The 27,583-nt window shown below is 35.4% G+C and overlaps 1 protein-coding gene across 4 annotated transcripts in view; it reads right to left on the reverse strand.

The window, feature by feature from the left end:
* The window catches only part of ZRANB3 (zinc finger RANBP2-type containing 3), a 307,849-nt gene that overhangs the window by 256,028 nt on the left and 24,238 nt on the right, over positions 1-27,583 (reverse strand). For 3 of the 4 annotated variants that reach the window (XM_045868960.3, XM_064586450.1, XM_064586451.1), the window contains exon 2: positions 22,440-22,610. In XM_045868960.3, the coding sequence (XP_045724916.1) occupies positions 22,440-22,603 (164 nt within the window). In that variant the 5' untranslated portion in view covers positions 22,604-22,610. Of the gene's footprint in view, positions 1-22,439; positions 22,611-27,583 lie in introns of those variants that run through there. The other variant, XM_064586452.1, reaches the window with a different exon arrangement.

Below are 27,583 nucleotides of genomic sequence, written 5' to 3' on the forward strand. Positions count from 1 at the left end.
ATTTAAAATAGCAGATACAAGAATGAACCTCTTCCCTTAGAGACTCATGGTATTATGAAAAGAAGCACCAACCTTATGTCTGATGGAAAACTAATTTAAAATAAAAAATACTTTATTAGATGACCTCTCAGCACATGAGTCATTTCCACCTTATATAGTCTACTCCAATTAGACATGACCTGTTTAAAGCCCTCAGATGTTACACACAGCTTGGGTTATCTCAGGGTGTTCCCACTGCTGTTATAGGGCCTTTTTCCAATATCGAATGATAACATGTCAGAATCTATAGTATAACAGGATGCCATGTCAGCATTTCACTGTAACATAAACCTAAAATGTTCTCATGGATAGGGTGGTAGAATAGAAAGAACATATGCTAGAGTCAAGCAGAAATAGGTCCACATCTCCTCTACTTCTTTCATTAGCTTATAAATCGTATATTTGTGGGCGCCTGGGTGGCTCAGTTGGTTAAGCGACTGCCTTCGGCTCAGGTCATGATCCTGGAGTCCCAGGATCGAGTCCCGCATCGGACTCCTTGCTCAGCAGAGAGTCTGCTTCTCTCTCTGACCCTCCCCCCTCTCATGCTCTCTCTCTCTATCTCATTCTCTCTCAAATAAATAAATAAAATCTTTAAAAAAAAAATCGTATACTTGTGACAAATTATCCTGAGAGCTGATCGAACAGTTAAGCTGTCAGTAAATTTGTTATAAAAGATCCTCTTTGAGCTTTAGTTTCTTAATGGGTAAAAGAAATCTAGTAAGTATATACCACATAGGGTTATAGCCTTATACATGTGGAGTTTCTAGCACATAATATCTGCTTTATAAAATGAAATTCACATACCTACTCATTCCTATGCCCTAAGAAAGTATACCACCCAATACTACTACTAAAGGAATACCTTTTTTACTGGGCTAAAATATATATAACATAAAATTTACCATTTTCACCATGTTTAAGTGTCTAATTAAATGGTATTAAGTACATCCACATTGCTGTGTTATTATCACCACTGTCAATCTCCTGCACTTTTTATCATCCCAAACTGAAACTGTATCCAGTAAACAGTAACTCCCCATTACCCCACTCCTATCTCTAGCCTTTGGCCATTACTATTCTACTTTCTGTCTCTATGAATTTGACTATTCTAGGTACCTCATATAAGTGGAATCATATAATTTTTGTTCTTCAATTACACATTTTAAAGCGCCAAGTGGCAGATAGTAACAAAAATCATCTTTCATTAAAGAAAATAAAGAATTACATATCAATAGTACAAAAATGTTTATATATGTTCAAAGTATTTCTGCTAGAAAAACACTCATATACTAACCAATTTTATGGTAATAAAAGGTAAACTACCAGTACTCACATACTACTCTCTGTAAGTATAAAGTAGCAGTATACATATAAAAGGACCCGGGAAATGTACATTAACTTTGTCTCAAGATAGTTGGTAATACCCCAAAATATAAGGGAAAAGTGAAAGACAGCAAAAGAATATGGAAGTATCACATTAAATTTTTAAATATGTTTTTATAATATTGTATCATACCACACCACCACTAGGTAAGCCAACTGCATTATTTTGGTACCTACCAATAGATAATGGTGTCTTGGTATTTGTCTTAATAAAATCAAGGTCAATGTCAAAGATTTCTGGCACTGGCTAGGACAACACCAGAACAGTCTTTCCTGTTAGCCTCCAGGTGGCAGTGTGGCCCAGAGCAGTAGAAATCACTCTCAGCTCTGGAACTTCAAATTAAAAAAAAAACAAAAAAAAACAAAAAAAAACAGGGGCACCTGGGTGGCTCAGTCGTTAAGCGTCTGCCTTCGGCTCAGGTCATGATCCCAGGGTCCTGGGATCGAGCCCCGCATCGGGCTCCCTGCTCAGCGGGAAGCCTGCTTCTCCCTCTCCCACTCCCCCTGCTTGTGCTCCCTCTCTCACTGTGTCTCTCTCTGTCAAATAAATAAATAAAATCTTTAAAAAACAACAACAACAACAAAAAAACCCCTTTTACAAGGGAAACTTACTTTGCTTAATAGACGAATATACTTAGAGAATAAAATCAAGAAGAATTAGTTTCATGCCAGTTGGAGTAACGAATATGAATTCAACGGAATCGGCCACGTTTGACCCCAACTCCTGCCCTGAATTTCCTTGTACAAAAGAATGGATACTGAAATATTTTTAACAATAGCTGTGGTTTGATTCCTATGTAGTTCAGTTACCATGATGGGATGAAGGTTAAATATTTTAAAAGTGGGGAGGGTATATATAAATACCAGAGAGGTAGCAGAGACACAGAACTAAGAAGAAACTCAAAAGGATGTGACCCTCATCCCAACAGACCACCCAACCATACTATTCACACACAGGACTTACTGCAGGATATTGGCCATCAGTCTCTGCCTATAGGAGCAGATAGGAATGGTGGCATTTTTCTTCTGCAGAACAAAGGGCTGTTTTACTTTGTATTTCATCTGTTGGTTTCCCCCCTTTCTAATGATAGAATCAACCATTCACTCTCCCAGTGACCACTTTTAACTGCTGCCAGAAACAGTAACTACTCATCAATGTAACATGCTTCCCATTTTTTGTCACTATTCCCAAAAGTCTGTTTTTGAATAAAAAAGCAGACTTGTTACTGATAAAAATCTGACCTTCTTCCCTCTGCAATAGTCTAATCAGGTCTAACCACTGAGTCTACACTTAGACATGAAGTGTTCACTTAACACTGGGGTCTCAGTTACTCTGTCTTTCCTGCTAGAGAGTATGTTCTTTCTGCCCTCCATCTACTTCTCTGACTGCAGTCATTCTGAATGTCTGAAGTTCCCAGATATAATTCATTTACTCATAAATATTTTAAGTAACTCACAATAATTAAATCTAACACTTTTTGGGAATCTCTCTTGAACTGAGAATCATGTTATCATCCCCCATTTCACAAAGTTTTAAGAATATGACCATGACTGTAATGGTGGAAATAAAGGGAACAAACAGACATGAGGCCAGCTACGGCCAAAGCACGTGTTCTTTTTGCTCCACACCAGTGTTTTCAAGTGCTGGGCACCACAGCAGGCACTATGTAGATACTTTCAGGAAAGGCCAGTCATTAGAGTATTTCTTTATTCCATTAGGTTATTTTGAGGATTCATAAAAAATGCAAAGTGCTAGTGGATATTTAAATTCATTACAGAATGTTCCCTTATATTAAAAATAATCCAGCTCAACCTAGGAAAATTTTTAAAATCAGCAAATTTATAAACAAAAATATAATATTCCTATAAATTTGCTGATCTGTAAGTTAAAGAGCCCACCAAATGCAATGTGTGGCCCTGTTTCAATCTGATATGAAAAAACCAATAGTACAAAAGACACTTTGAGATAAGTGGGGAAAATTTTTAAATGGGCTAAATAATAGATATAATGAAGAATTAATTACCTTGAATTTATTAGCTGTGATAATTACACTATTTTTTACATCCCTATTTTTAGAGATTAAAACTGAAGTGTTTATGGGTAAAATATAATTTCTTGAATTTACTTTAAAATATACCAGCTAAGAAAAGTATGCTTTTATGGAAGAAATACAGAATAGAACAACAAATAACTAGAAATGTTCATAATTATTAAAGCTAGGTAACAACTACATGAAATTTCCGTATACTATTCTATTTTTTAATACACTTGAAAATTTCCATAATAAAAATGTTTGGATAAAACAAACTGCAGTATCGAACTTTGTAAAATTTCTTTCTAGTATAAAACTTTGGGTAACCATGTTGCAAAATTCAGTATAGGGATACCCTGAAAATTCAACCCATATTCAGTTCTCCACATTTCTAATGACTTAAATTTTTTCTATTGTTTTAAACTCTTACCATCATATTGGTTCACAAATCATCACTGTTTTTACTTAGTGATTTTAAATTTAGTGTTAATTTTAATTTTACTTGTTGTGAAGTATGTGTGTATATATACATACACATACATATATGTGCCTATGTATAAAGAGAACCCCTATGTTTACTGCAGCATTATTTATAATAACCAAGATACGGAAACAACACAAGTGTCCATTGAAAGAGAAATGAATAAAGAAGATGGGGCATATATACACAATGGAATATTACTTAGCCATAAAAGAGAATGAGACCTTGCTATTTGTGACAACATAGATGGACCTAGAGAATACTATGCTAAATAAATTAAGTCTGAAAAAGACAAATACCATGTGACTTCATTTGTATGTGGTATCTAAAAGACAAAAGAACAGGGGCGCCTGGGTGGCTCAGTTGGTTCAGCGTCTGCCTTCGGCTCAGGTCATGATCCCGGGGTCCTGGGATCGAGCCCCACATCAGGCTCCCTGCTCCACGGGAAGCCTGCTTCTCCCTCTCCCACTACCCCTGCTTGTGTTCCCTCTCTCGCTGTGTCTCCGTCAAATAAATAAATAAATAAAATCTTTAAAAAAAAAATAAAAGACAAAAGAACAAACATACAAACAAGAAGAAATAAACCCATAAATACAGAGAACAAACCAATAGTTGCCAGAGGGGAAGAGAGTAGGGAATGGGCAAAATGGATGAAGGGGAGTGGGAGATATAGGCTGCCAGTTATGGAATGAATAACTCATGGGGATGAATGGTACAGCACAGGAAATAGTCAATAGAATTGTAATAGTGTTGTATGGTGACAGATGATAGCTACTCTTGTGGTAAGAATAGCACAGTATATAGAGTTGTCAAATCACTATGTTGTACCCCTGAAACCAATGTAACAGTATCAACTATACTTCAATAAAAACAAGAGAGAAAGAGGGAGAGAAAGAAAAATGCGTGGATGGATAGGTATATTTAATGTGACAATTACCAAAAATGGAACTTCAGAGGCAAAAGGTGATGAGAGGGCAAAACATCATATTCCATATAAATTCTCTGGAAGGAGTTTTCCAAAGTCGAAGTAATTTCACTGATTATTCTCCATTTTCTTCCTCCTACAGATTACTCGCATGCCAGGTGGCTTCAAACAGTTTGATCAATGAAGGTACCAGCTGGAGATTAGATAGTGGGAGGTGCTTAGGGAATGGGAAGAAGGAGGTCTCCGAGTGGCTGGGTCCCACCAGAACCACAGGTGCTGCTTGTAGCACCTAGCCATATGTTGGCTCTCTTAACTTCACCCATACCTCCTAATAGTCCCTCATTAAAATCTCTTAAATTGAACCATCTGAGTATATTTACTGACTAATTAAATAAGAAAACAGAATATTAACAAGTTCAGGTAACATACAGAAACCATATGTGTGTGCTATTAAAATTTGTTATGAATTATTAACAATTATTATTAAAAATCCACATAAAATATAAAGAAGTTGAAGGTAAAAGAGTAAAAAAAGGTAGAGCTGGAAATTACTAATAGAAAGAAAGCTGGTGTTACTATATCAATGAAAGAAAGCTGGTGTTACTATATCAATATTAAACAAATTAGAGTTAGGTCAGAAAACATTACTAAGAATCATAATGAAAAAGGAACATGGGGGCGCCTGGGTGGCTCAGTTGTTAAGCGTCTGCCTTCAGCTCAGGTCATGATCCCACAGACGTGGGATCGAGCCCCACATTGGGCTCCCTGCTCGGCGGGAGGCCTGCTTCTCCCTCTCCCACTCCGCCTGCTTGTGTTCCCTCTCTCGCTGTGTCTCTCTCTGTCAAATAAATAAATAAAATCTTTAAAAAAAAAAAAAGGAACATGGAAAAATTCTCTAGGAAGATGAAGCAATTATAAGCTTGTTTGCAATTAATAACATAACCTCAAAATATGTAAAGCAAAAATCAACAAAAATACAAGAGTTAAATTGACAAAGAAGGGCATTTTAACAAATGTCTCTGTAATTGGTGGATTAAGAGAGCATAAAATTCAAAAGGGTAGGGAACAAAAAATTAACAAATTTAAGATAACATAAACAAATTATATATCCAACAATTAGAGGATACGTATTCTCTTAAAGCACTCACAGAGCACTTACAAAAATGAACGAGGCTACAATCAATAAGTTATCTGATTGTCTCTAGAGATTAATTTGCATTTCCCAGAGTTTTAAACAAATGGAATCATACGGTACATAGTCTTTTTGGGAGTGGGGAGCTGGCTTCCCTCACCCACTGTAATTATTTTGAAATTCATCCATGTTGATGCATGTATCAGTAGTTCACTGTCTTTTATTGAACAGTAGTGTGTTGTAATTTATCCATTCAACAGCTAATGGACATTGAATTTCTCCAGTTTTTGCCTATTATTAATCAAGCTACTATGAACATTTATCTCCCCCCCAAAAAAGAAATTGCATTTAAAAAAAGAGTAATTATTTGAGAGAGGGAGAGAGAGAGAGCACAAGTGGCGGGGGGACAAAAGGGAGTGGGAGAAGCAGGCTCCCCGCTGAGCAGGCAGCCCAATATGGGCTGATGCCAGTACTCTGGGATCATGACCTGAGCCAAAGACAGATGCTTAACCGACTGAACCACCCAGGCACCCCTGCATTCTTTTTGATAAAGTAGTGAAACACTAATATTTCAACAGTGGTCTATGCTTAAAAAATCTATGTGCATACATATGTACAGACATATATGTGTACATATGTACATGTATATATGTATTTAAAAGCAAAGCACACTTAGTATTTTTTGAAAACTTTATTCACTTTAGAGAGAAAGAGTGCGAGAGCAAGAGAACGGGAGAGCAAGAGAGCGCAAGAGCAAGCGAGGGAGGGGCATGGGAAGAGAATCTCAAGCAGACTCCCTGCTGAGCAAAAAGTCTGATGGGAGGCTCAATCCCATGACCCCGAGATCATGACCCGAGCTGAAATCAAGAGTCTGACACCCAACGGAATGAGCCACCCAGGTGCCCCCACATTTAATATTTTTGGTAAATTTGTTATTCACATATAAAAAATATAGAAAATTAAACAAATCTTAAGGCTACAACTTGATGAATTTTCATAAAATGAAGATATCCATGTAACAGCACCAAGATCAAGGAACAGAATATTATCAATACCCCAGAAGCCTCCCTTGTGACTGACCCTCTTCCTTTCATAATGCTCTCCCATTTAAGGGTGACCACTTCCTGAGTTCTAACACCATAAATTAGTATATTTATTTTACGTAAGTGATCATAAATAAATTAGTATCTTACATATATTTTATATAAATGGATATATACAGTTAATGTATGTATTCTTTTATGTCTGGCTTCTTTCACTCAACACCATGTCTGTAAGATTCATCCTGCTGTTATAGTAGCTATAATTTGTTCATTCTCATTGTTTTAAGTTTTCTGTTGTGTGAATATACTACAGTTATTTCCCATTCTACTGCTGATGGACAACTTTTAGCTTTATGGATAATGCTGTAAAGAGCATTCTTATAGTGAACATATATATGTGTCTATAGACCTAGAGATAGGATTACTAGGTCTCAGAATATATACATATGTTCACCTATAGTAGATATTGCCAAAAAGTTTTCCAAAGTAGACGTGCCAATTTTCTTTTCTAACAGTAGTGTAAGATAATTACAGATGCTTCACATCCCTGATTTTTTTTTTAATTAGGCCATTCTAGTGGGTGAGTAGTGGTATTGCAATTTGCTTTTATATACATCTCCAACAGAAATTAGTACATATGTTGACCAAAGCACACTTAACTTTATTCCTCAAATCCACAGGATACTTTCAAATAAATAAGTCTGATTTTAAGTCAGTTTACCTAAAGTGAAAGCAGATTAAGCTCATCTATTAAAACGGATACCTATTTCTTCCAGCTTCATCGAGATATAATCGACTTATAACGTGTAAGTTTAATGTGTACAATGTAATGATTTGATGTATGTATATATTTGGGGGGGTTTTTTTGTTTTTTTTTTTATTTTTTAAAGATTTTTATTTATTTATTGAGAGCGATAGTGGTAGAGAGAGAGCATGAGAGGGGGAGAGTCAGAGGGAGAAGCAGACTCCCCGCTGAGCAGGGAGCCCGATGCGGGACTCGATCTTGGGACTCCAGGATCATGACCTGAGCCGAAGGCAGTCGCTTAAAAAACTGAGCCATCCAGGCGCCCTGATGTATGTATATATTTTGAAATGACTACCACAATAAGGCTATTTAACACATCCATCACCAAACATAGTTACCAATTTTTGTGTAGTGAGAACATTTAAGATCTACTCTCTTAGTAACATTCAAGTAAACAGTCAAGTATATTTTTATAGTATATTATGTATATATATACTATAGTCATCATGCTATACATTAGATCCTTATAATTTATTCATCTTACAACTGAAAATTTGTACCCTTTAACCAACATCTCCCAAAGTCCCCCACACCCCAGCCCCTGGCAACCACTAATATGCTCTTTGTTTCTATGAGTTCAGCATTTTTACATTCCACGTATAAATGAGATACAGCATTTGTCTTTCTCTGACATGTCATTTAGCATAATGCCAACAACGTTCATCCATGTTGTCACAAATTATAGAATTTCCTTCTTTTATGGCTGAATAATATTCCATTACAAAAAGTACATGTATGTATACACACATAGATACATATACATATATACCACATTTTCTTTACCCACTCATCCATAAATGAACACTTATGCTGTTTCTATGTCTTGGCTACTGTGACTAACACTAAAATGAATGTAGGGTTGCAGATATCTCTTCAAGATACTGATTTCATTTCCTTTAGACATATACTCAGAAGTGGGATTGCTGGATCACACCGTACATCTTCTTTTCATTTGCTGAGGAAACTCCATACTGTTTTCCATAATGGCTTTACGAATTTACATTGCCACCAACAGTGCACAAGGGATCCCATTTCTCCACATCCTTGCCAGCATTTATCTCTTACCTTTTTGATAAGAGCCTTTCTAATAAAAGGTATGAGCTTGTATCTCATTATGATTTTGATTTGTAATTCCCTGATGATTAGTAATGTTGACCACCTTTGCATGTACCTGTTAGCTATTTGTATGTCTTCTTTGGAAAAATGTCTATTCATGTCCTTTGCTCATTTTTTAATTGGATTATTTGGGTGTTTTTTGCTATTGAGTTGTACGAGTTTATTATATATTTTGGATATTAAACCCTTAGTGGATATATAGTTTGCATATATTTTCTCCCATTCAATAGGCTGCCTTTTCATTTTGTTGACTGTATTTTCTGTTGTGCAGAAGCTTTTTATTTTGATGTAGTCCCATTTATTTATTTTTGCTTTTTTTTTTTGGCTTGTGCAAAATGTATACCTATGCATCAATAACACTTTTCGACACAGCCAAGCCTCTCTCTACACACCCTTATAGGGTCCCTCGCTGCCTGGGGAGGAGGCAAAACAATGACATTCTGAAACTCAAATTAACACTATTTAGAATAGCAAGATTTTGTGCTTCATAAATCAGATTACTTAGACTGTATAAAATTAATAAGTAAAATTGTTTAACTTATTTCGTCTGGCTTTTTTATATCTATACTTCAAGGTTCATTCATACTTTCACTTAATTACCTTTATCTTAAACTGAAATGATAAGCATGGTGATTTATACCCTAATATTAAAACAGTTTAACAAAGAACTTTCTCATAGCAAAACCACCAGGTGTTTCAATATATTTGTTCACTGATGCAAAAATTCAATCTACATTCAGTGAAACAACTAAGGAGTGTAACACTACAAAAGCAGTATATCTAAATGGGTAATACAACAGAAAACTATTCAATTTTAGGAAAGAAAAGAAAACAATGAAAGCAATTAGGCTGTCATCAAGTGATACTTTAAGAATACAAATTACTACAAAATCACCTCTTATACTTTTTGTAAAAGCTTTAAATACCACAAAGTCCTCTCTTCCTCCACGCAGACAGATAATTAAAACAAACTGTTTTGCCAGAATTTTCAGAAGAAATGAAATAGTTTATTTCAGAACACTATCTATACAAAGAGTATTAACTAATGACAAAGGTAACAATGACAAGTCTAATTAATTCATTCAGTAACATACTTCTTACATCTCATTGGATGTGAATAAGCAAACAACATACAGTAAACCTTCTTGTTCAAGTATATACCAAAAATTTCATATATTAATAAGTTTGTCAATTCTTTTTAACCATGTAAATCCACATATATGCAGACATAAATTCATGTATATAAATAATTATTTAATAAAGAGCTAAGTAATAGATACAATATGCAGCTTATTGGAGCACAGATTAAAAATGTAATGCATGGTTATTTATCATCTTTGAAAACTAGACAAAAAAGAGCATGGGCTACCAGAAATATTAAATATGAAAAACAAGAACAAAAACAACAACAACTAAAATGGTATATTTAGAAAAAACACTTGACTAAACATCTCAGGGAAACAAAACAAAACAAAACAAAATAGCAAGACATAGTTCCAATGTGAGAGGGACACTTGTATCGTAATCAAGAATCCTTTCCTTGCATCACCACAAGACGAGAAACAGACTGGCGGCCAGAATATCCCCAGGACCAGCCAGGCTATAAGGAGAAGCAGAGAAGGCAAGGCCTTCAATGAAAACTCCCAGATGGGGGGGAAGCAGAGTAAGAGCAGGAATGACAGATTTGTAACATTAGCTACTTCGCTATGTTGATTTCTTTTGGCTCAGGAAATAAAATGAAAAAAAATAATGTCATAGAGAGAATAGGTGTTAGTCTAGAACATTATTAGAGCATTATTCTGGCCCTCTCTCAGGTGATCTTTTGCAAATAGCAGGCTCAGGAAAAATGTTCCTCAATGAATACAGAGTAGCAACTATAAAAAATCAATTCTACAAAAATAAAAAAAGGGAAAAAGGGAAATCAAATGGAAAAACACACAGAAAAAAAAAAGTACCTATGAAGCAGATGAAAATCATAGTCAAACATTTTGCCACAGGGGCACCTGCGTGGCTCAGTCATTAAGCATCTGCCTTCAGTTCAGGTCATGATCCCACGGTACTGGGATCGAGCCCCAAGTCTAGCTCTGCACTCAGCAAGGAATCTGCTTAAGACTCTCTCTCCCTCTGCCCCCTCCCCTGTGCTCTCTTTCTCTCTCTTAAATAAATAAATCTAAAAAAATAAACTTAAAGAAGCAATCACCTTTATAACACAAGAACCATAAAGCAGAGGTACAAGACTCAGGAAAGATATGGCAAGAAACATGAAGAACTTAAATGTGAGCTGAAGGTCAGAGAAGTAAAAGAAAAATAAACATCACTGAAATGAAGACCAAATGGAAGCAGGAGAGAATAGGTACTGCTAAAAAAAAGGGGGGGGGGGAGATTACACATGAGACAGGACTGAAAGAAAATTTTCAAAGGGAATGAAGAAACCAAAAGAGTTTTAGAGAAAAAATAAATTAAGAAACAAAAAGACAGAAAATACAAATGATATAGATGATAGGTCAAGACAAATCAACATAGGCATATTTGGTGTCTTCAAAGAAGAAAACCAAAATAAAAGAACTGAAAACTGTTCTCAATATAACTCAAGAAAAGTTTCCAGAAATTAAAGAAAAAGATAAACTAGAGATTAAAATAATAAAGCACAACAAGGAAAGAGACATATAAGTGTCAACAACAAGCCATACCCTAGTACTGGATTGCCAAAATAAGTAGTGAGACAAAAAAATTAAAAAAAAAAACAAAAAAACAACCATCTCCAAAGAGGAAAAAGCCAAGCAGCCCTCAGGCTTGTCTACAGCAAACAGTGGAACAATAACTATAACATCAGCCAGAAAAGAAACTGGGACTGAGAATTTTTTTTTTTAAAGATTTTATTTATTTGACAGAGAGAGAGAGAAGAGCAGGGGGAGCAGCAGAGGGAGAGGGAGAAGCAGGCTCCCTGATGAGCAAGGAGACCGATGTAGGGCTCGATCCCAGGACCCTGAGATTATGACCTGAGCTGAAGGTAGACGCTTAACTGACTGAGCCACCCAGGTGCCCTGGGACTGAGAAATTTCTTACTCAGCCAATTTGTCATTTAGTATAAACTCAGTGAAAAGACATTTTTAAATGCAAGAAATTGGGTAAATGATTTCCTATTAGCCCTTCTAAAAGAACTTTGAGAAGATAACCCTAACCAAAGAACACTGTGCAAAACAAAATGGACGAGAGGAAAGCAATGAAAAGTACTTGGCTCTTTAAATAATCTGGGTACAGAAAAGAATGTAACAGTTACAGACAATGACTGCACAGAAATGACATACCTAACAAGAGGCAAAGAGGAGAAAAAGGCAAAGATCATCTAAAGTTTGCAAAAAATATATAATACATATTTCATAGGAACAAATTTAAGTATTTTTAAAGATACAAAGGTGAATATCAAGAAAAATAATTTAACCAATATGATGTGCTGAGAAAGAAGGACAGGAAGGAAGGAAAAGGTAATACACCAAATGCCACTGTACATAATTGGGAATAAGAAAACCCTGCGTAATAAAATAAGAGAATCAACTATATTACGCAAGGCTATATTACAAAGATTACTAATGGATTCAAGCTCCAAACCCTTCAATTTACTAAAAGTGTATACTAAACATGAAGAAAACTTTGATGCTACTATAGTAATATATTTAATGGATCATATAGTGATTATATAGTAAGATATTTTTAGGAACAGAAACCATAACAAATGCTATGATGGCAAAATTAAGACCAAATAGAGCTCTAATGTCAATGAACGAAAGTGAGCTTAATACTACTTAAAAGAAAAGACAAACGGAATCACAAAGTGAAATACAAATCTGGAACTTAGAAACTCATTTAAAAGAAGTGTCTCAAAAATGTTGAAAATAGAAAGATAGTTAAAGGCATGCAAGGAAAATATGGTCAGAAAGAAATCGTTGGGAAATTATATAATATTAAATTTGGAATATAATAGGAAAGAATTAAGTAATTCTATAATCAGGGTATTTTACAATGATAGCAAGTATAATCTTTAATGAATGAAGACTTAATAGTAATATTTCAGCTCCCAGTGCTATGGTGGTTTATAAAGTGTCAGATCCTTCCCTTTGCAAACACCTAGAAATGCTAACTTAGATAAAATACCATCTTTTAAAATGCAGAGCTGTTCTGAAGAAAAGTAAAAAAATTTACAACTGCCAGAAACAAAAGAGAAAAATCAAAACCTGAGTGATAGGTGAGGGATAAAACTACAGGCCACAATGAAGGTGTCTGCAAACACCATCAACAGGGAATCTTATGACTTAACAGCCAAGCAGAGCAACAGTAATAAGGTCTTATATCTACACAAAGCAGAGGTTGAAAATGACTCCTAAACAAACCCTGAGCCTAAGAAAGCTATAACCTAAGTAAAAATGGAAAAGGGGTGACAATAAAAAAAAAATTTTTTTAAAAGACAAATATGGGGGGGAAAAAAACTGAAAACAGATTTATATACATATGGTCAAGTGCTTTTTCAGAAGGATGTCACGGTAATTTTTGGGACAGAAGAGACTTTACTCTGGCACCACTAGAAAGGGTGCCAGAGTAACTGGATATCAATATGAAAGAAAACTGAACCTAGAACTATTATCTTATCCCATACACAAAAATTAATTTGAGATGAATCATATATCAAAACATAAAAGCTAAAACTAGAAAGCTTCCAAAAGAAAACATAGGGACATTGTGATCCTGGGGTAGGAAAAGACCTCTTCGTGACAACATAAAAAGCATTAACTAAAATAAAATCTTAAAAAAAAAAAAAAAAAAGCATTAACTACATAAGAATTTGATAAATTAGATTTTATGAAATTAAAAATTTCTTGGGGCACCTGGGTGCTCAGTTGGTTAAGCGTCTGCCTTCAGCTCGGATAGTGATCTCAGGGTCCTGGGATTGAGTCCCATGTTGGGCTCCCTGCTCAGTGGGGAGTCTGCTTCTCCCTACCTCTCTGCCTCTCCCACCCCCAGGCTTATTTTCTCTCCCTCTCTCGCAAATGAATAAAATCTTTAAAAAAAAAAAAAAAAAAGAAAGAAAATTAAAAATTTCTGTTCATCAAAAGGCAAAAAATTTCAACTGAAGAAAAACCAGAGTATTAAGAATTTCTGTTCATCAAAGAATACTATAAAGAAAATTAAAAAAAGCAAAATACAGACTAGGAGAAATTATAATACATATATCTGACAAAGGTCTTCTATGCATAATAAAAGAATTCCTTCAAATCAATAATAAAGAGACAGTAATTAAAACATGTAAAACATTAACATATGTTGAAAGAGGCCAACATTATTAGTCTTTAGGAAAGTACAAATTCAAAATCAGTGAGTTACTGGGGTGCCTGGGTGGCTCAGTCGGTTGAGTGTCAGACTCTTGATTTCAGCTCAGGTTATGATCTCAAGGTCCTGGGATCCAGCCCATCACTGGGCTCCCTGCTCAGTGGGGAGTCTGCTTCTCCCTCTCCCTCTGCCTCTCCCTCCACTCATGCTCTCTCTCTCTCACATACACACCCAAATAAAATCTTAAAAAAAAAAAAAGCAATAGAATTGAAAACATGTCCACAAAAGGCCTTGTCCATAAATGTTAACACCATCTTTATTCATAAGACTCCCAAACTAGAATCAACCCATATGTCCATCAGCAAGTGAATGAACAAAATAACTGTCTTATATTCAAAGATCAAAACTATATATGAATCTCAAAAACATGATGAGCAAAAGTCGTCAGAGACTCATATCACCTGCATGATTCCATTTGCAACAAGTTCCAAAACAGACTAAAGTAAGCTATGGTATAGTAAGGGATTATAACCCACTAGGAATCCAAGAGAACGGATGAATGGATGGATAGATAAATGGGTAGAAACAGACAGGGAAAAAGAGAAAAAGAGAGAGATTGCTGCAACAGAAGGGAGGGCTCTTCCTTACAATAAAATGCCAATTAATAAATCATCATTTCATAACTATCAGGGGAAAAATTATTTTGAGCAAGAACATGTATGGAAGCTAAATTCAAAAGAGAAACCTAGATAAGGGGAAGCATATTTACATGGTCTGAACATCTCATGTTAGTTGTTTGTTAAATAGGCAACAATTGTGAGAGGGAAAAATAGCAACTACGTGGTAGAGAGTGTGGTAGTTATAACACTTTGCCTAATAATCAAAATTAACACTACCATTCCAGAAAAAAAAATAAATAACACTACCAGTGAGGGGCTGATAGACACTGTGTACCTTCAAAAGCAATATCTTGAGAAGGATAGAACTTCTTTCTCCCTTGTGTACTAATCCAGAATGGACTGCACAATCTAAACCCTATAATGAGAAAACGTTTAAAAAAATTGAGACACATTCTATAAAATACGTTGGCCTATATTCAGTGTCATGAAAGTCTGAAAAACAACATATATGGAGATTAAAGATTAAATCTCGTGAATTTGATGATTGTACTGTGGTTATGTTAGAGAATATTTTTGTTCTTAAAATATTAACTATTCTTAAATACTGTAGGTTAAAGGAGAAAGATATATGCAACCTGATCTCAAATGGCTTTGAAAAAAATAAATACTACTTTGTGTGCAAGTGCACGTGTGTGTGTGTGTGTAGAAAGACAGAAGAGGGAGAGAGAATAATACAATAATAAAGGAAAAGTGCTAAGATGTTAGAAATTAGTGTATCGAGGTAAAGGGTATATGAAAGTTATTTCTGTACCTTTTTTTTTTTTTTTAAGATTTTATTTATTTATTTGACAGAGAGAGAGACACAGCGAGAGAGGGAACACAAGCAGGGGGAGTGCGAGAGGGAGAAGCAGGCTTCCCGTGGAGCAGGGAGCCCGATGCGGGGCTCGATCCCAGGACCTGGAATCATGACCTGAGCCGAAGGCAGACGCCCAACAACTGAGCCACCCAGGCGCCCCCCTGTACCTTTTTTAAATCAAAGTTTAAATTATTTCAAAATTAAAACTTAAAAAAATAAAGAGCATCAAGTAACCATAAAAAAACATATTCTGGTGACAAAAGTCAGCTCAACAGTTTCCTAATTCATGGGGATGAGGTTGATTAGAAAGAGGTCTATTCTGGGTGGTAGAAGTGTTCTATATATTGACAGAGGTATTAAAAAACACATGGGTAGACAAACATCAGAATTCACTGAAATATACACATAAAACCTGTGCATCTGTGCATTTTATTAAATTTAATTGTATCTAAATTTTTTTAAAAGCCACTAAAGAAAATTATGGTTTAGCATGAGGTGATAATTAATTATCAAAATTCATAATCACAAGCCTACCTGAAAATGTATTTGAGGTTTTGAATTTATACTGCCTCTGTGCTGTGGGAAAAAAAACAATAATTTAATTTTTCAAATCCTCCCTAAAAAAATTTACCCATTCTTTAAGTCTCTCAAAATTCAGAGATTAAGATTACCTAATTATAAAAACAAAAATTTTAAAAATTAGCAAATACATTGGGAAATAAACCATCATGAATAACAAGAACAAAAGTAAAATTAGCCTCCAAAGGACTTCAGATATGTAAAATAAGTATGTTCTAAATATTTACAGAAAGAAGAGATGGAATTAAAACATGGCAAGAAGCAAGATATTATCAACATAACCAGCAGACAGGAACTGGATATTCGAGGACTTAAAAATACACTATCTGACATCAAAAACAGAAAATAAAATGTTTCTGTTCTCCAATTTCAAGATAGGGAAGGACTAACTGTTCTTTGACATCAGTCAGCTAATCCTAAAGTATACTGTGATATTGAGCAAATACTTAAACACTCCGGCTTTTTAAAGACTCCAAACTTCCCCAAACTCTGATTCAACACCAACTCTTTGCTATGTTTGCCATGTTTAAGAAGCACAGTTTCTCCCTTGCTTAGCAAGTAATAAATTCAGCCTCTTTGTTTCAGCAATAATTAATGGGTTTTGGTTTCAAGTATTTTGAGTGATGGTCTTTTCCTTTAGCGAATCCAATAAATTAATTTAATAGCAAAATTTAGGATTAGTAAAGAAGAATATAAGTAAACAACAAATATCCAAATAAAGCACAGAAATTTTTTTTTAAAAGATTTTATTTATTTATTTGAGAGAGAGAATGAGAGACAGCACAAGAAGGAAGAGGGTCAGAGGGAGAAGCAGACCCCCCGCCGAGCAGGGAGCCCGATGTGGGACTCGATCCCGGGACTCCAGGATCATGACCTGAGCCGAAGGCAGTTGCTTAACCAACTGAGCCACCCAGGCGCCCAAGCACAGAATTTTTTTAAAAAATAAAATAAAAAGAGATATATAGAACACAGAGAAAAGGTCTAATATAGGTATAATGGGAGACCAAGGAGAAAAGAATGGGGCAAAAATAATATTTGAAGAGATTGAGTATTATCTTAGAACTAATAAATGACATCAACCCACAGATGAAAAACTTTAAATGCAAACCTAGGCACATCATACATAGCAAACCTTTTGGATAACCAAACAAGGACAAAATCTTAGAAAAGCCAGAGGGAGGAAATGACATTTTATAGCAACATCAAAAATACTAAACACCTAGGAATAAATATAATGATATACATGAAAGAATTATATACTGAAAACTATAAAATCTTCTTGAGGGGTGCCTGGGTGGCTCAGTTGTTAAGCATCTGCCTTCGGCTCAGGTCATAATCCCAGGGTCCTGGGATCGAGCCCCGCATCAGGCTCCCTGCTCTGCGGGAAGCCTGCTTCTCCCTCTCCCACTCCCCCTATTTGTGTTCCTCCTCTCGCTGTATATCTCTCTGTCAAATAAATAAATAAAATCTTAAAAAAAAACCTTATTGAAAAGAAATTAAGGGAAAGAATAAATAGATGAAAATAAATGAAGGACAATTAAATAAGGAAAAATATTCACATTAATTGATTAAAATACTTTATACTGTAAAGATATCAATTCTCCCCAAACTGATCTACAGATGCAAAACAATCCCATTCACAATTGCAGCAACTTTTTTGGTGAAAAACGATAAATGATTTCTACAACTTATAGGCAATGCAAAGGGTCAACAAGAGCTGAGGCAATTTTGAAAAAAATAATAAAGTTGTAAGACTTATGCTATCTCAGACCAAAATATCTATTATAGTTATAATAATTAAGAAGTATGGTGCTGACACAAAGATTGACAATCAGAAAAATAAAACAAAGAATCTATACCTATACTGTCCCATATGGTAGCCACCAGACACGTGGCTAAATCTAAATTAATTAAAATTAGTTAACATATGAAATTCAGTCCTTAGTTACACTTGCCATATTTCAATAACTCAGCAGTCACATGCAGCTACTGAATTAAACAGCATATATATGAACATTTCCATAATGGCAGAAAGTTCCATTAGACAGCACTTATCTAGAAAGACACACATAAAATTATATGATTTATGGCAAAGGTCTAATATAGTAGGGAAAAGTTAGTCTTTCCAATAAATTGTGATGGATCAATCAGACACCAATAGACAAAAGTAAATAATACAATAATAAATATATAATCAACTCTGATCCCCACCTTATACCACATACAAAACTCAATTCTAAGTGGAATGTAGACTTGAATGTAAGAAATAAAACAGGGATGCCTGGATGGCTCAGTCAGTTAAACGTCTGCCTTCGGCTCAGGTCATGATCCCAGGGTCCTGGGATCGAGTCCCATGTTGGTATCCTTGCTCAGCTGGGAGCCTGCCTCTCCCTCTGCCTGCCGCTCCCCCTGCTTATGCCTCCTCTCTCTCTCTCACTCTCTGACAAATAAATAAACAAAATCTTAAAAAAATTAAAATTAAAAAATTAAAAATAAAACAATAAAGTTTTAATTTTTTAATTTTTTAATTTTTTAAAAGATTTTATTTATTTATTTGACAGAGAGAGACACAGCAAGAGAGGGAACACAAGCAGGGGGTGTGGGAGAGGGAGAAGCAGGCTTCCCGTGGAGTAGGGAGCCAGATGAGGGGCTTGATCCCAGGATCTGGAATCATGACCTGAGCCAAAGGCAGACACTTAACGACTGAGCCGCCCAAGCGCCCCAAAACAATAAAGTTTTTCGAAGACATAGAAAATAAACTTCACAACCTTGTAGTAGACAAAGTTTTGTAAAATAAGATGCAAAAAGTGCCAGCCATAAAATACAATACCAATAATGAGTATTTAAGATACATTAAAACTGGGGCGCCTGGGTGGCTCAGTTGGTTAAGCGACTGCCTTCGGCTCAGGTCATGATCCTGGAGTCCCTGGATCGAGTCCCACATCAGGCTCCCTGCTCAGCAATGAGCCTGCTTCTCCCTCTGACCCTCCCCCCTCTCATGTACTCTCTCTCTTTCGTTCTCTCTGTCTCAAATAAATAAAATCTTTAAAAAAAAAAAATTAAAAAAAAAGATACATTAAAACTGAGAACTTTGCTTATCAAAAGAGATCAGTGAGAGAGAGAAAAGGAAAACTGTAGCCTGATAAATTTTATTTGCAACATATATATCTGACAAAAAATTTGTATCCAGAATATAAATATGACAAAACACTCCTAGAAAACAATTAGGCAAACAACCTGGTAGAAAAATGGATAACATATGAACAGACACTTAATAATAAAGGACGACAGAATGGCTAATAAGCATACGAAAAGGTGTTAAATTTCATTTGTTATCAGAAAAGTGCAAATGAAAACCTAAATGGGTATCATTATATACTTGCCAGAATACCTAAAATGAAATTAAAGTCAGGCAATAAGAAGTGTTGGTGAAGATGTGATACAGCTGGCTCTTACACATTATTGATACAAGAATTGGTACACTTTGAAAACTGTCTGAGTTATTGGTTGAATTATGTCCCCACAAAACTTATATGTTAAAGTTCTAACACCCAGTGCCTCAGAATGTGACCTTATTTGGAAACAGAATCAGTGCAGATATTATTAGTTAAAATTAGATTATTAAGGTGGGCCTTAATCCAATAATGACTGGTGTCCTTAAAGAAAGGGAATAGACATGAATAGAGAGAAGATGATGTGAAAAGACATTGGAAGAAGACAGTGTTCTACAAATCATGGAAAGAGACCTGGAACAGATCCTTCCCTCACAACCCTAAGTGGGAATCAACTCTTTTTTACACCTTGAATTTGGACTCCTAGACTCCAGAAATGTGAGACAATAAATTTCTGTTGTTTAAGTCACCCAGTTGTGGTATTTCATTATGACAGCCCTGGCAAACTAATATAGGAAGTTATTTACTTGCAATATATACAGATCTTATGATACAACAATTATACTTCTTGGTATACACATGACAGAAATATATGTGTATGTATGTATTTACCAAAAGATTTGTATAAGAATGTTCATAACATTATTATTTGTAAAAGCCCCAAACTAGTAATAATTCAAATATTCACCAATAGTGAATGAATAAAAAAAATTATGGTATATTTACACAGTGGAATTTTATATGAGAATGAACCAACTACAACCACATGCAATAACAAGAAAGAATATCACAATGATGTTGAGCAAAAGAACTCAGACACAAAAGATACATATGGATGATTACAATGATACAGTCAAATATATAAAAGTAATCTGTAGATTGAGAAGTTAGGGTAAGTAGTTACCTTTGGAGAGGAAGGAGGCAGTAGTGATTGGGAAGGGGCAAGAGAAAGGTTTCTGGGATGCGGGTAATGTACTATTTCTTGATCTTGGTGATGGTGATACTGTAAAAATTTTTCAAGTTGTACACTTATAATCTGCATACTTTTTTCCATATATTTTATACATCATTTCAAAAACTTCTTTAAACACTGAATAGGTAAGTTAAATGGATTAGAATAACTAAATCGTGATCTTTTATTTTTAAAAAGAGATCTTTAAAAGTAGCCATATTGTAGCAGAGATAGACACAGAAAATATAAGACACGTTAATGGAAGCATAAAATAGAGTGAAAAGGTTAAGTTTAAGTCTAATTGACGTTGCAGAAGAAGAAAATAAACAGAATGAGTACGAATCAATATTTAAAGAGATAGGGGTGCCTGGGTGGCTCAGTTCGTTGAGCGTCTGCCTTCCACCTCAGGTCATGATCGTGGGGTCCTGGGATGGAACCCTGCGTTGGGCTCCCTGCTCAGCAGGGAGTCTGCTTGTCCCTGTGCCTCTGTCCCCTACCACCGCTCATGCTCTTGCTCTCAAATAAATAAAATCTTTAAAAATAATTTTTAAAAATAGATAATAGCGGAGAATTTTCCAGAATCAACATGACAAATTCCAGATTAAAAAATGCACAATAATCTCAAGGAGAATAAACAAAAAGAAAACTACACTGAATAAATTATTGTGATACTGCAGAACTCCAAAGACCAAGAGAAAATCTTAAAATCAGATAAAGAAAAAGATTGGATCCAATCAGAAAACACAGATGACCTACAAAGAATGAAAATCAGACTGATCACTTCTTTTTTTAAATTTTCAAACTGACAGAAAATCCAAAGAGAATACTATAGCGAGCACCCTTAACCACTCACCAGCTTCAGTGTTAACATTGTGACTGACTGACTCAAAGTTTATCTAAACATATATATGTCCTTTCCTTTTGGGAAAATATAGAAAGTAGGCTGCTATCACAATTCTTCATCCCAAATTCTTTATCATGCACTTTCCAAGAACAAGAACATTCAACTACAACATCATTACCTCACCCATGATAACTGACATTAATTCAATAACACCACTCTAAGAGAGCACAGATGAAATTTTCCTAGTTATCCTAATATGTCCTCTAAAGCTTTTTTTTACTTATCCAGGATCTAATCAAGATTTATGTATTACTTTCAGATGTTTTAATTTTTCGGTCTCTCAATTTAGGACATTCTCATCACTTCCCTTGGTTTTTCATGACACTGTATCATTTGAAGAGTTCAGGTCAATTGTCCTAAAAAAAGAACTCACATTCTGAGCTGGTTTGACTGTTTCCCCATTATCAACAGGACAAGTATTTCCAGAAAGAAATGTTGTATAACTCCTGTGCAGCACATTATGCCTATAGCTGCCCCACTATTGGTTATACTAAATATACATTTTGTAATTTTCTCTTTGTAATCAGTAAGTCAACTGCAAAGTAAGTTTTTGAGACTCAAGAGCATACTTTTTAATGGCAACCATGAAAGACATAAGTCAATAGGATACAACCTTCCACGTACTAGGAAAAAAATGGCTATTAATGTAGAGCTGTATTGTCAACTAAAATATAATTCAAGAAGGCAAAATGAGGTATATCCTAAAATTATTTCAAGATACAGTAAAAAAAATTAATAGGAAGACTATGTACACACACAAAAAACTGGTTTGCACAAACTTTTGTTGTTTTCTTTTTTATATATATACACACTCCAAAATTAAGTATTTTTAGCATGTCTTGAAAAAAGTACTTTACCTGCCATCTCTTCTGAGGGCAAACGCAATGCCATCTTTCTGGAAAGGAAGCAGCTTTGCTCTTAGTTTGTCAGGCAAAAAATCCAACTGTTTATAAGAATCTTCATTTGTCAAACAAGAAATCTGAGGTGTAAGAGACTTTTTTATCTTATGAACTTTAGGCATCCTGATCCTAAAAAAAAAGAAATCACAAAAGAGGAGGGGTAGGGAAATAGTTATTACTGAGTGTATTAGAGAATTAAACATAAATAATAATAAAGTACTCACCATTAGCTTTGATATACTATCTACATAGATATAAATTGGTTACATCACAATCCAAAATGAGCTATTAAGAAAATTCAAAGCACTAAGTCCAAAAGCAATTACTTAGTGCACAATTCGGGAACTCAGCACCCTTTATTTCATTTATATTTCAAATTGAACCGTGACATAACCATTATCCTGTTTTAAGCAATAAATGTTTCACTGAAAGTTTATAAATCAGCCAGATTTTTAAGACTAAATAATTTTTTAAATAAGGAATGATTTGCTACAGAAAGAGGAATTCTTTTCTAATTAATCCTTTTGTAGATGTACATTTTCATATCACACCAAATTTTCTAAGAATGGGGTAAAACTGCATTTCAAAAATTACAAAATACAAAGATATTAACTCCAAATTTATAATTAAATCAATATTAAATGAGATTCATTTTTAAATATTAAAATGAATTCTTTTAAATCAAATGAATACACAGTATAAACTCCGCCTGACTGGCACCTCCCTCACCCCTGGGTTTCCACAGATGTCAATTTAATTTTCTATATGAAAATTTCATATATTTGTAAATTCTCAGAGCTCTGCAAGAAAAAGTCCTATTAAATCACTAAACTATAAAACTTCTTTAATAATACTTTGTATTTAGATTGCACCTTTTCATCTGTTTATGTGTAATCTCACTTCATCTTTAAAACAAATTCGCTTTTTTCTCAATTGCTTGCAGACTTATAAAATTTTACCCCACCCAAAAAAAAATAATCAACCTCTGTATCCAATGTCTAAGAATCTCAAGAATTCAGTGCGTATTTGTTAATAAATAGATATTACATGCCAGGATCTAGAGAAGCAAGGACCATACCCTCACAGAGCTTACATTCCTTTTTTTTTTTTTTAAGATTTTATTTATTTATTTGAGAGAGAATGAGAGAGATCACATGAGAGTAGGGAGAGTCAGAGGGAGAAGTAGACTCCCCACCGAGCAGGGAGCCCGATGTGGGACTCGATCCAGGGACTCCAGGATCATGACCTGAGCCGAAGGCAGTCGCTTAACCAACTGAGCCACCCAGGCGCCCAAAAGAGCTTATATTCTTAAGGGGGAGACTAAAAATAAATAAATAAATGATTAATTACAGTATAGTGTAAATATTATGAAGGAACTTAAGATCGTAATGACCAATTTAGGTAGGCTGACCAGGTAAGGACTCTCCTAGATGATGCTTACTCCACAGACTGAAGGGTGTGAAAGAGTCAACCAAGTTCAAAACTGAGAGAAGAGCCCTCCAGGCAGACAGCATCAGCGGAAAGGCTCCAAGCTGAAAAAGGGTTGAGTGATCTTTAGAAACAGAAAGGAGGCCAATGTGGCTGAACCAAGGGAGAGAATAGTATGAGATGAAGCTACTGAGATAAGCAAGAGTAAAATCATAGAAGGCCCTGATAAGGGCTTTGGATTCTATTTTAAGAATGAAGGGGAGCCAATCCAGCTCTGCCATCCAAAACACTATTAACCAGAAGTGGCTATTTAAGTTAAAAATTAAAACTCCAGGCATGGTGTGAAGAAGACACAAGAATGACCTCCGGACAGCCAAAGCCCATGCCACTATATCTCCGCATCCAGTACCACCATCACCACCATGCCCAAGAGAAAGGCTGAAGTGGATGCTAAAGGAGATAAAGCTAAGGTGAAGAATGAGCCATAGAGAAGATCTGCAAAGTTATCTGCTAAACCTGCTCCTCTAAAGCCAGAGCCCAAGCCTAGAAAGGCCCCTGCAAAGAAGGGAGAGAAGGTACCAATGGGCAAAGATTGGGGATAACCCTGCAGAAAACAGAGATGCCAGAACAGACCAGGCACAGAAGGCTGAAGGTGCTGGAGATGCCAAGTGAAGTGTGTGCATTTTTGATAGCTGTGTATTTCTTGTGACTGTACAGTTTGAAATACTATTTTTTATCAAGTTTTATAAAAATGCAGAATTTTGTTTTACTTTTTTCTTTTAAGCTATGTTGTTAGCACACAGAACATTTCATTGTTGTTTGGGGGGGAAGGGCATATATCACTAACAGAATATCTCTGAAGCTAGACTGATACAAATGGAAAAACACCATTCCCTTGTAGGGTTTTTTTTGTTTTTGTTTTTTTTTAAAGATTTTATTTATTTATTTGAGACAGAGAGAATGAGAGACAGAGAGCATGAGAGGGAAGAGGGTCAGAGGGAGAAGCAGACTCCCCGCCGAGCAGGGAGCCCGATGCGGGACTCGATCCCGGGACTCCAGGATCATGACCTGAGCCGAAGGCAGTCGCTTAACCAACTGAGCCACCCAGGCGCCCCTCCCTTGTAGTTTTGAGAATCTTCCTTTTGGTTCCCAGGAGGAGGGATTCCTTGATGTTGAAACACATTAGCCACCTTGGCACAAATGCCTTGTGGTATGGAAAAACTAAAATTCTTTTTTTTGGTCTTCTCCCTGTCTGCCTTCAACATAGACTTAACTCCCTTAAACCCAGAGATCTGTTGGAACTTGACCCCAAGACATGGTTCCCAGTATATGTCAGGCAATCTGGACTTTACAGTGTCACCATGGAGATGGCATCCCTCAAAAGACCTCCTTTTTTAGCTTGTGGATCTTCAGATTGCTAATTATGCTATCTTCATTTCATTTCCTGAAAGTCAGTGTCTGCTTGTGAAAAGGTTGTTGAACAACATGCTAAATGTGAAATGTCAACCCTCACTCTAAACTTACCCTGTTCAGGGGATCAGATGAAGACTCCATTGGGTTTTATAGTGGCTTTCTGATTTTGGTAATCCATGGAAGTATAACAGTTATGGAATATTGTTAATGACTATCTTCCCATGTGCTGCCTGAAATACCATGATTGTTTATGAAAAGTATCTTTAATAAAGCTGGATACAGTTTGGCTTGGAAAAAAATAATAAAAATTAAAAAAATTAAAACTTCAGTTCCTCAGTTGCATCGGCCATGTTTCAAGTGCTCAGTGGCCACTTGTGACTAGTGGCTATCATACTGAACAGTGAAGATATATACCATTTCAATCTTCACTGAAAGCTGTATTAGACAGCACTTACTGGAGAGTTTTAAGCAGGAGCGGGACACACTCTTATATTTTAAAAACTACCAGTAGAGGACAAAGCTATTAATAGAAAGATAGGGGATAAATGTCCCTAGAGGACTTGGCCAGTCCATAAAGGCCCCACTACATCTGAAGGCCACTGGATTTGGATATGACTTATGACAGACTCAAACCTGTCTGATAAGGTCCTCCTAAACACCAGTGAGTAGGCATCCCTTCCCAACAACACCACCAAAACACTGAGTAAATAACTGAGAATGGTTCAAAAAGCATAAAGCATTAAAGCAAGAAATTTATTACCAGGCTGAAACAGACAAGGCAAGAATCATCTTTGGCAGTAGAACTGGAGAGATTCAGGAAATGAATCAGAAGTAAAGCAAACAGAACTTGCTGATGGAGGACATGTGGAGAATGAGGGACATGTGAACTCAAGATGTACATTTAGAGTGATGGAATTGATGCAAATTTATTGAGATAGTAAAGACTAAGGAAGAAACGGATTGGGGAGAAAAAAAATCAATACATCTTTTAGAAATATATAAACTTTGAGATGGTTGTAAATTATGAAGTGGAAATGTCTAACAGATTTGGAAATACATGAGTCTGGAACCCTAGGGAGAGAACAAGGCTGGATATATGTATTTGGGAGTTGACATAGGATAGTCTATCTACATTATTCTTTGAGGCCACCCAACATCTGGGACCCCTGCTATGTCTAGCATTTTCCTCATATTACAAATCTGAGTAGGAGTCAGATACCATGTCCCAATAGAAAAGCTGGAAATAGCAAATTCTTCCTTTCTCAGCCTGCCTTACAGAAATTGGATTTGCTAATTAGATATACCCATTCCAGACTTTAATCCAGAAAGTCAAAACTCAAAGAAGCAGTGAATAAGTGAAACCCATTCTGGCAAGGGTAGCAGCAGTAGAAAGTGCCATGTCTGCTTTCCAGAACTAATAGGGTTTCAGAAGCAATTTTGAGGGTTAGCGTTTTAAGGAGTACCTCATACCATTAGTTTAGGGTGGAACACTAGCAAGAAGCTCAGAAAAAAAAATACAAAAACCATTTTACTGTCTATTATCTTTGCTTTCTTTACATTGTAAAAATTTTTAACAAACACCAAGAAAAAAATACCTGCTAAAATGAGGTCATACTGCAACTTATCTGATTTATTTTAGTAAGACTGAATCAAGCACTACATTTGTAAAAATAAACAATGAAACTAAAGCCATTTTAATAAAAAAATTGTTTTAAGAGAGTCACAAATAAGAGAAAAAATATAGATGAAGATTAAAAAAGTCTACAACAGTACAAAAATGTTTAGAAAACTTTCAACTGAACTAAAATTGTGGGATGTCCCTGCTTCACTGATGATTCAAATAGGTATTTGGATACATAAAGAACTTAAAAATAAGTAGTGGTATGATTAATTAATAACACAGGGATATTTCAGTTAATATTCAAAATAAAATAATTTTAAAATACCCTTTCCCACTTATACTATAGAAAGTCTAAAAATTATATTATAATAAAAAATACCTCATTTGGGTCAGTCATATAGGTTCATCTGCTGCAAAAGGTCAGGTGTAACCAATATTGTGTTAATAAAGGAAGACTTGGGCTTCATCTTCTAACTTATCAAGAAACTAATACTAAGTGTGTATGTCTAATCATGAAAAGTACAGAGAATTTAGTTCAGAAATTTAGGAAAAAGTTTTATTCATTGTATACATACAACTTTATTTTTTAGTAAGATTGAGGGAGCTGGTAAGATGGAACCAAGAATATTTACCTTTTAAT

Source organism: Mirounga angustirostris, unplaced genomic scaffold (assembly GCF_029215605.1).
Source record: "Mirounga angustirostris isolate CCGP_5_RB_7025 unplaced genomic scaffold, mMirAng1.0.hap1 SCAF_3, whole genome shotgun sequence".
Taxonomy (NCBI): Eukaryota; Metazoa; Chordata; class Mammalia; order Carnivora; family Phocidae; genus Mirounga; species Mirounga angustirostris.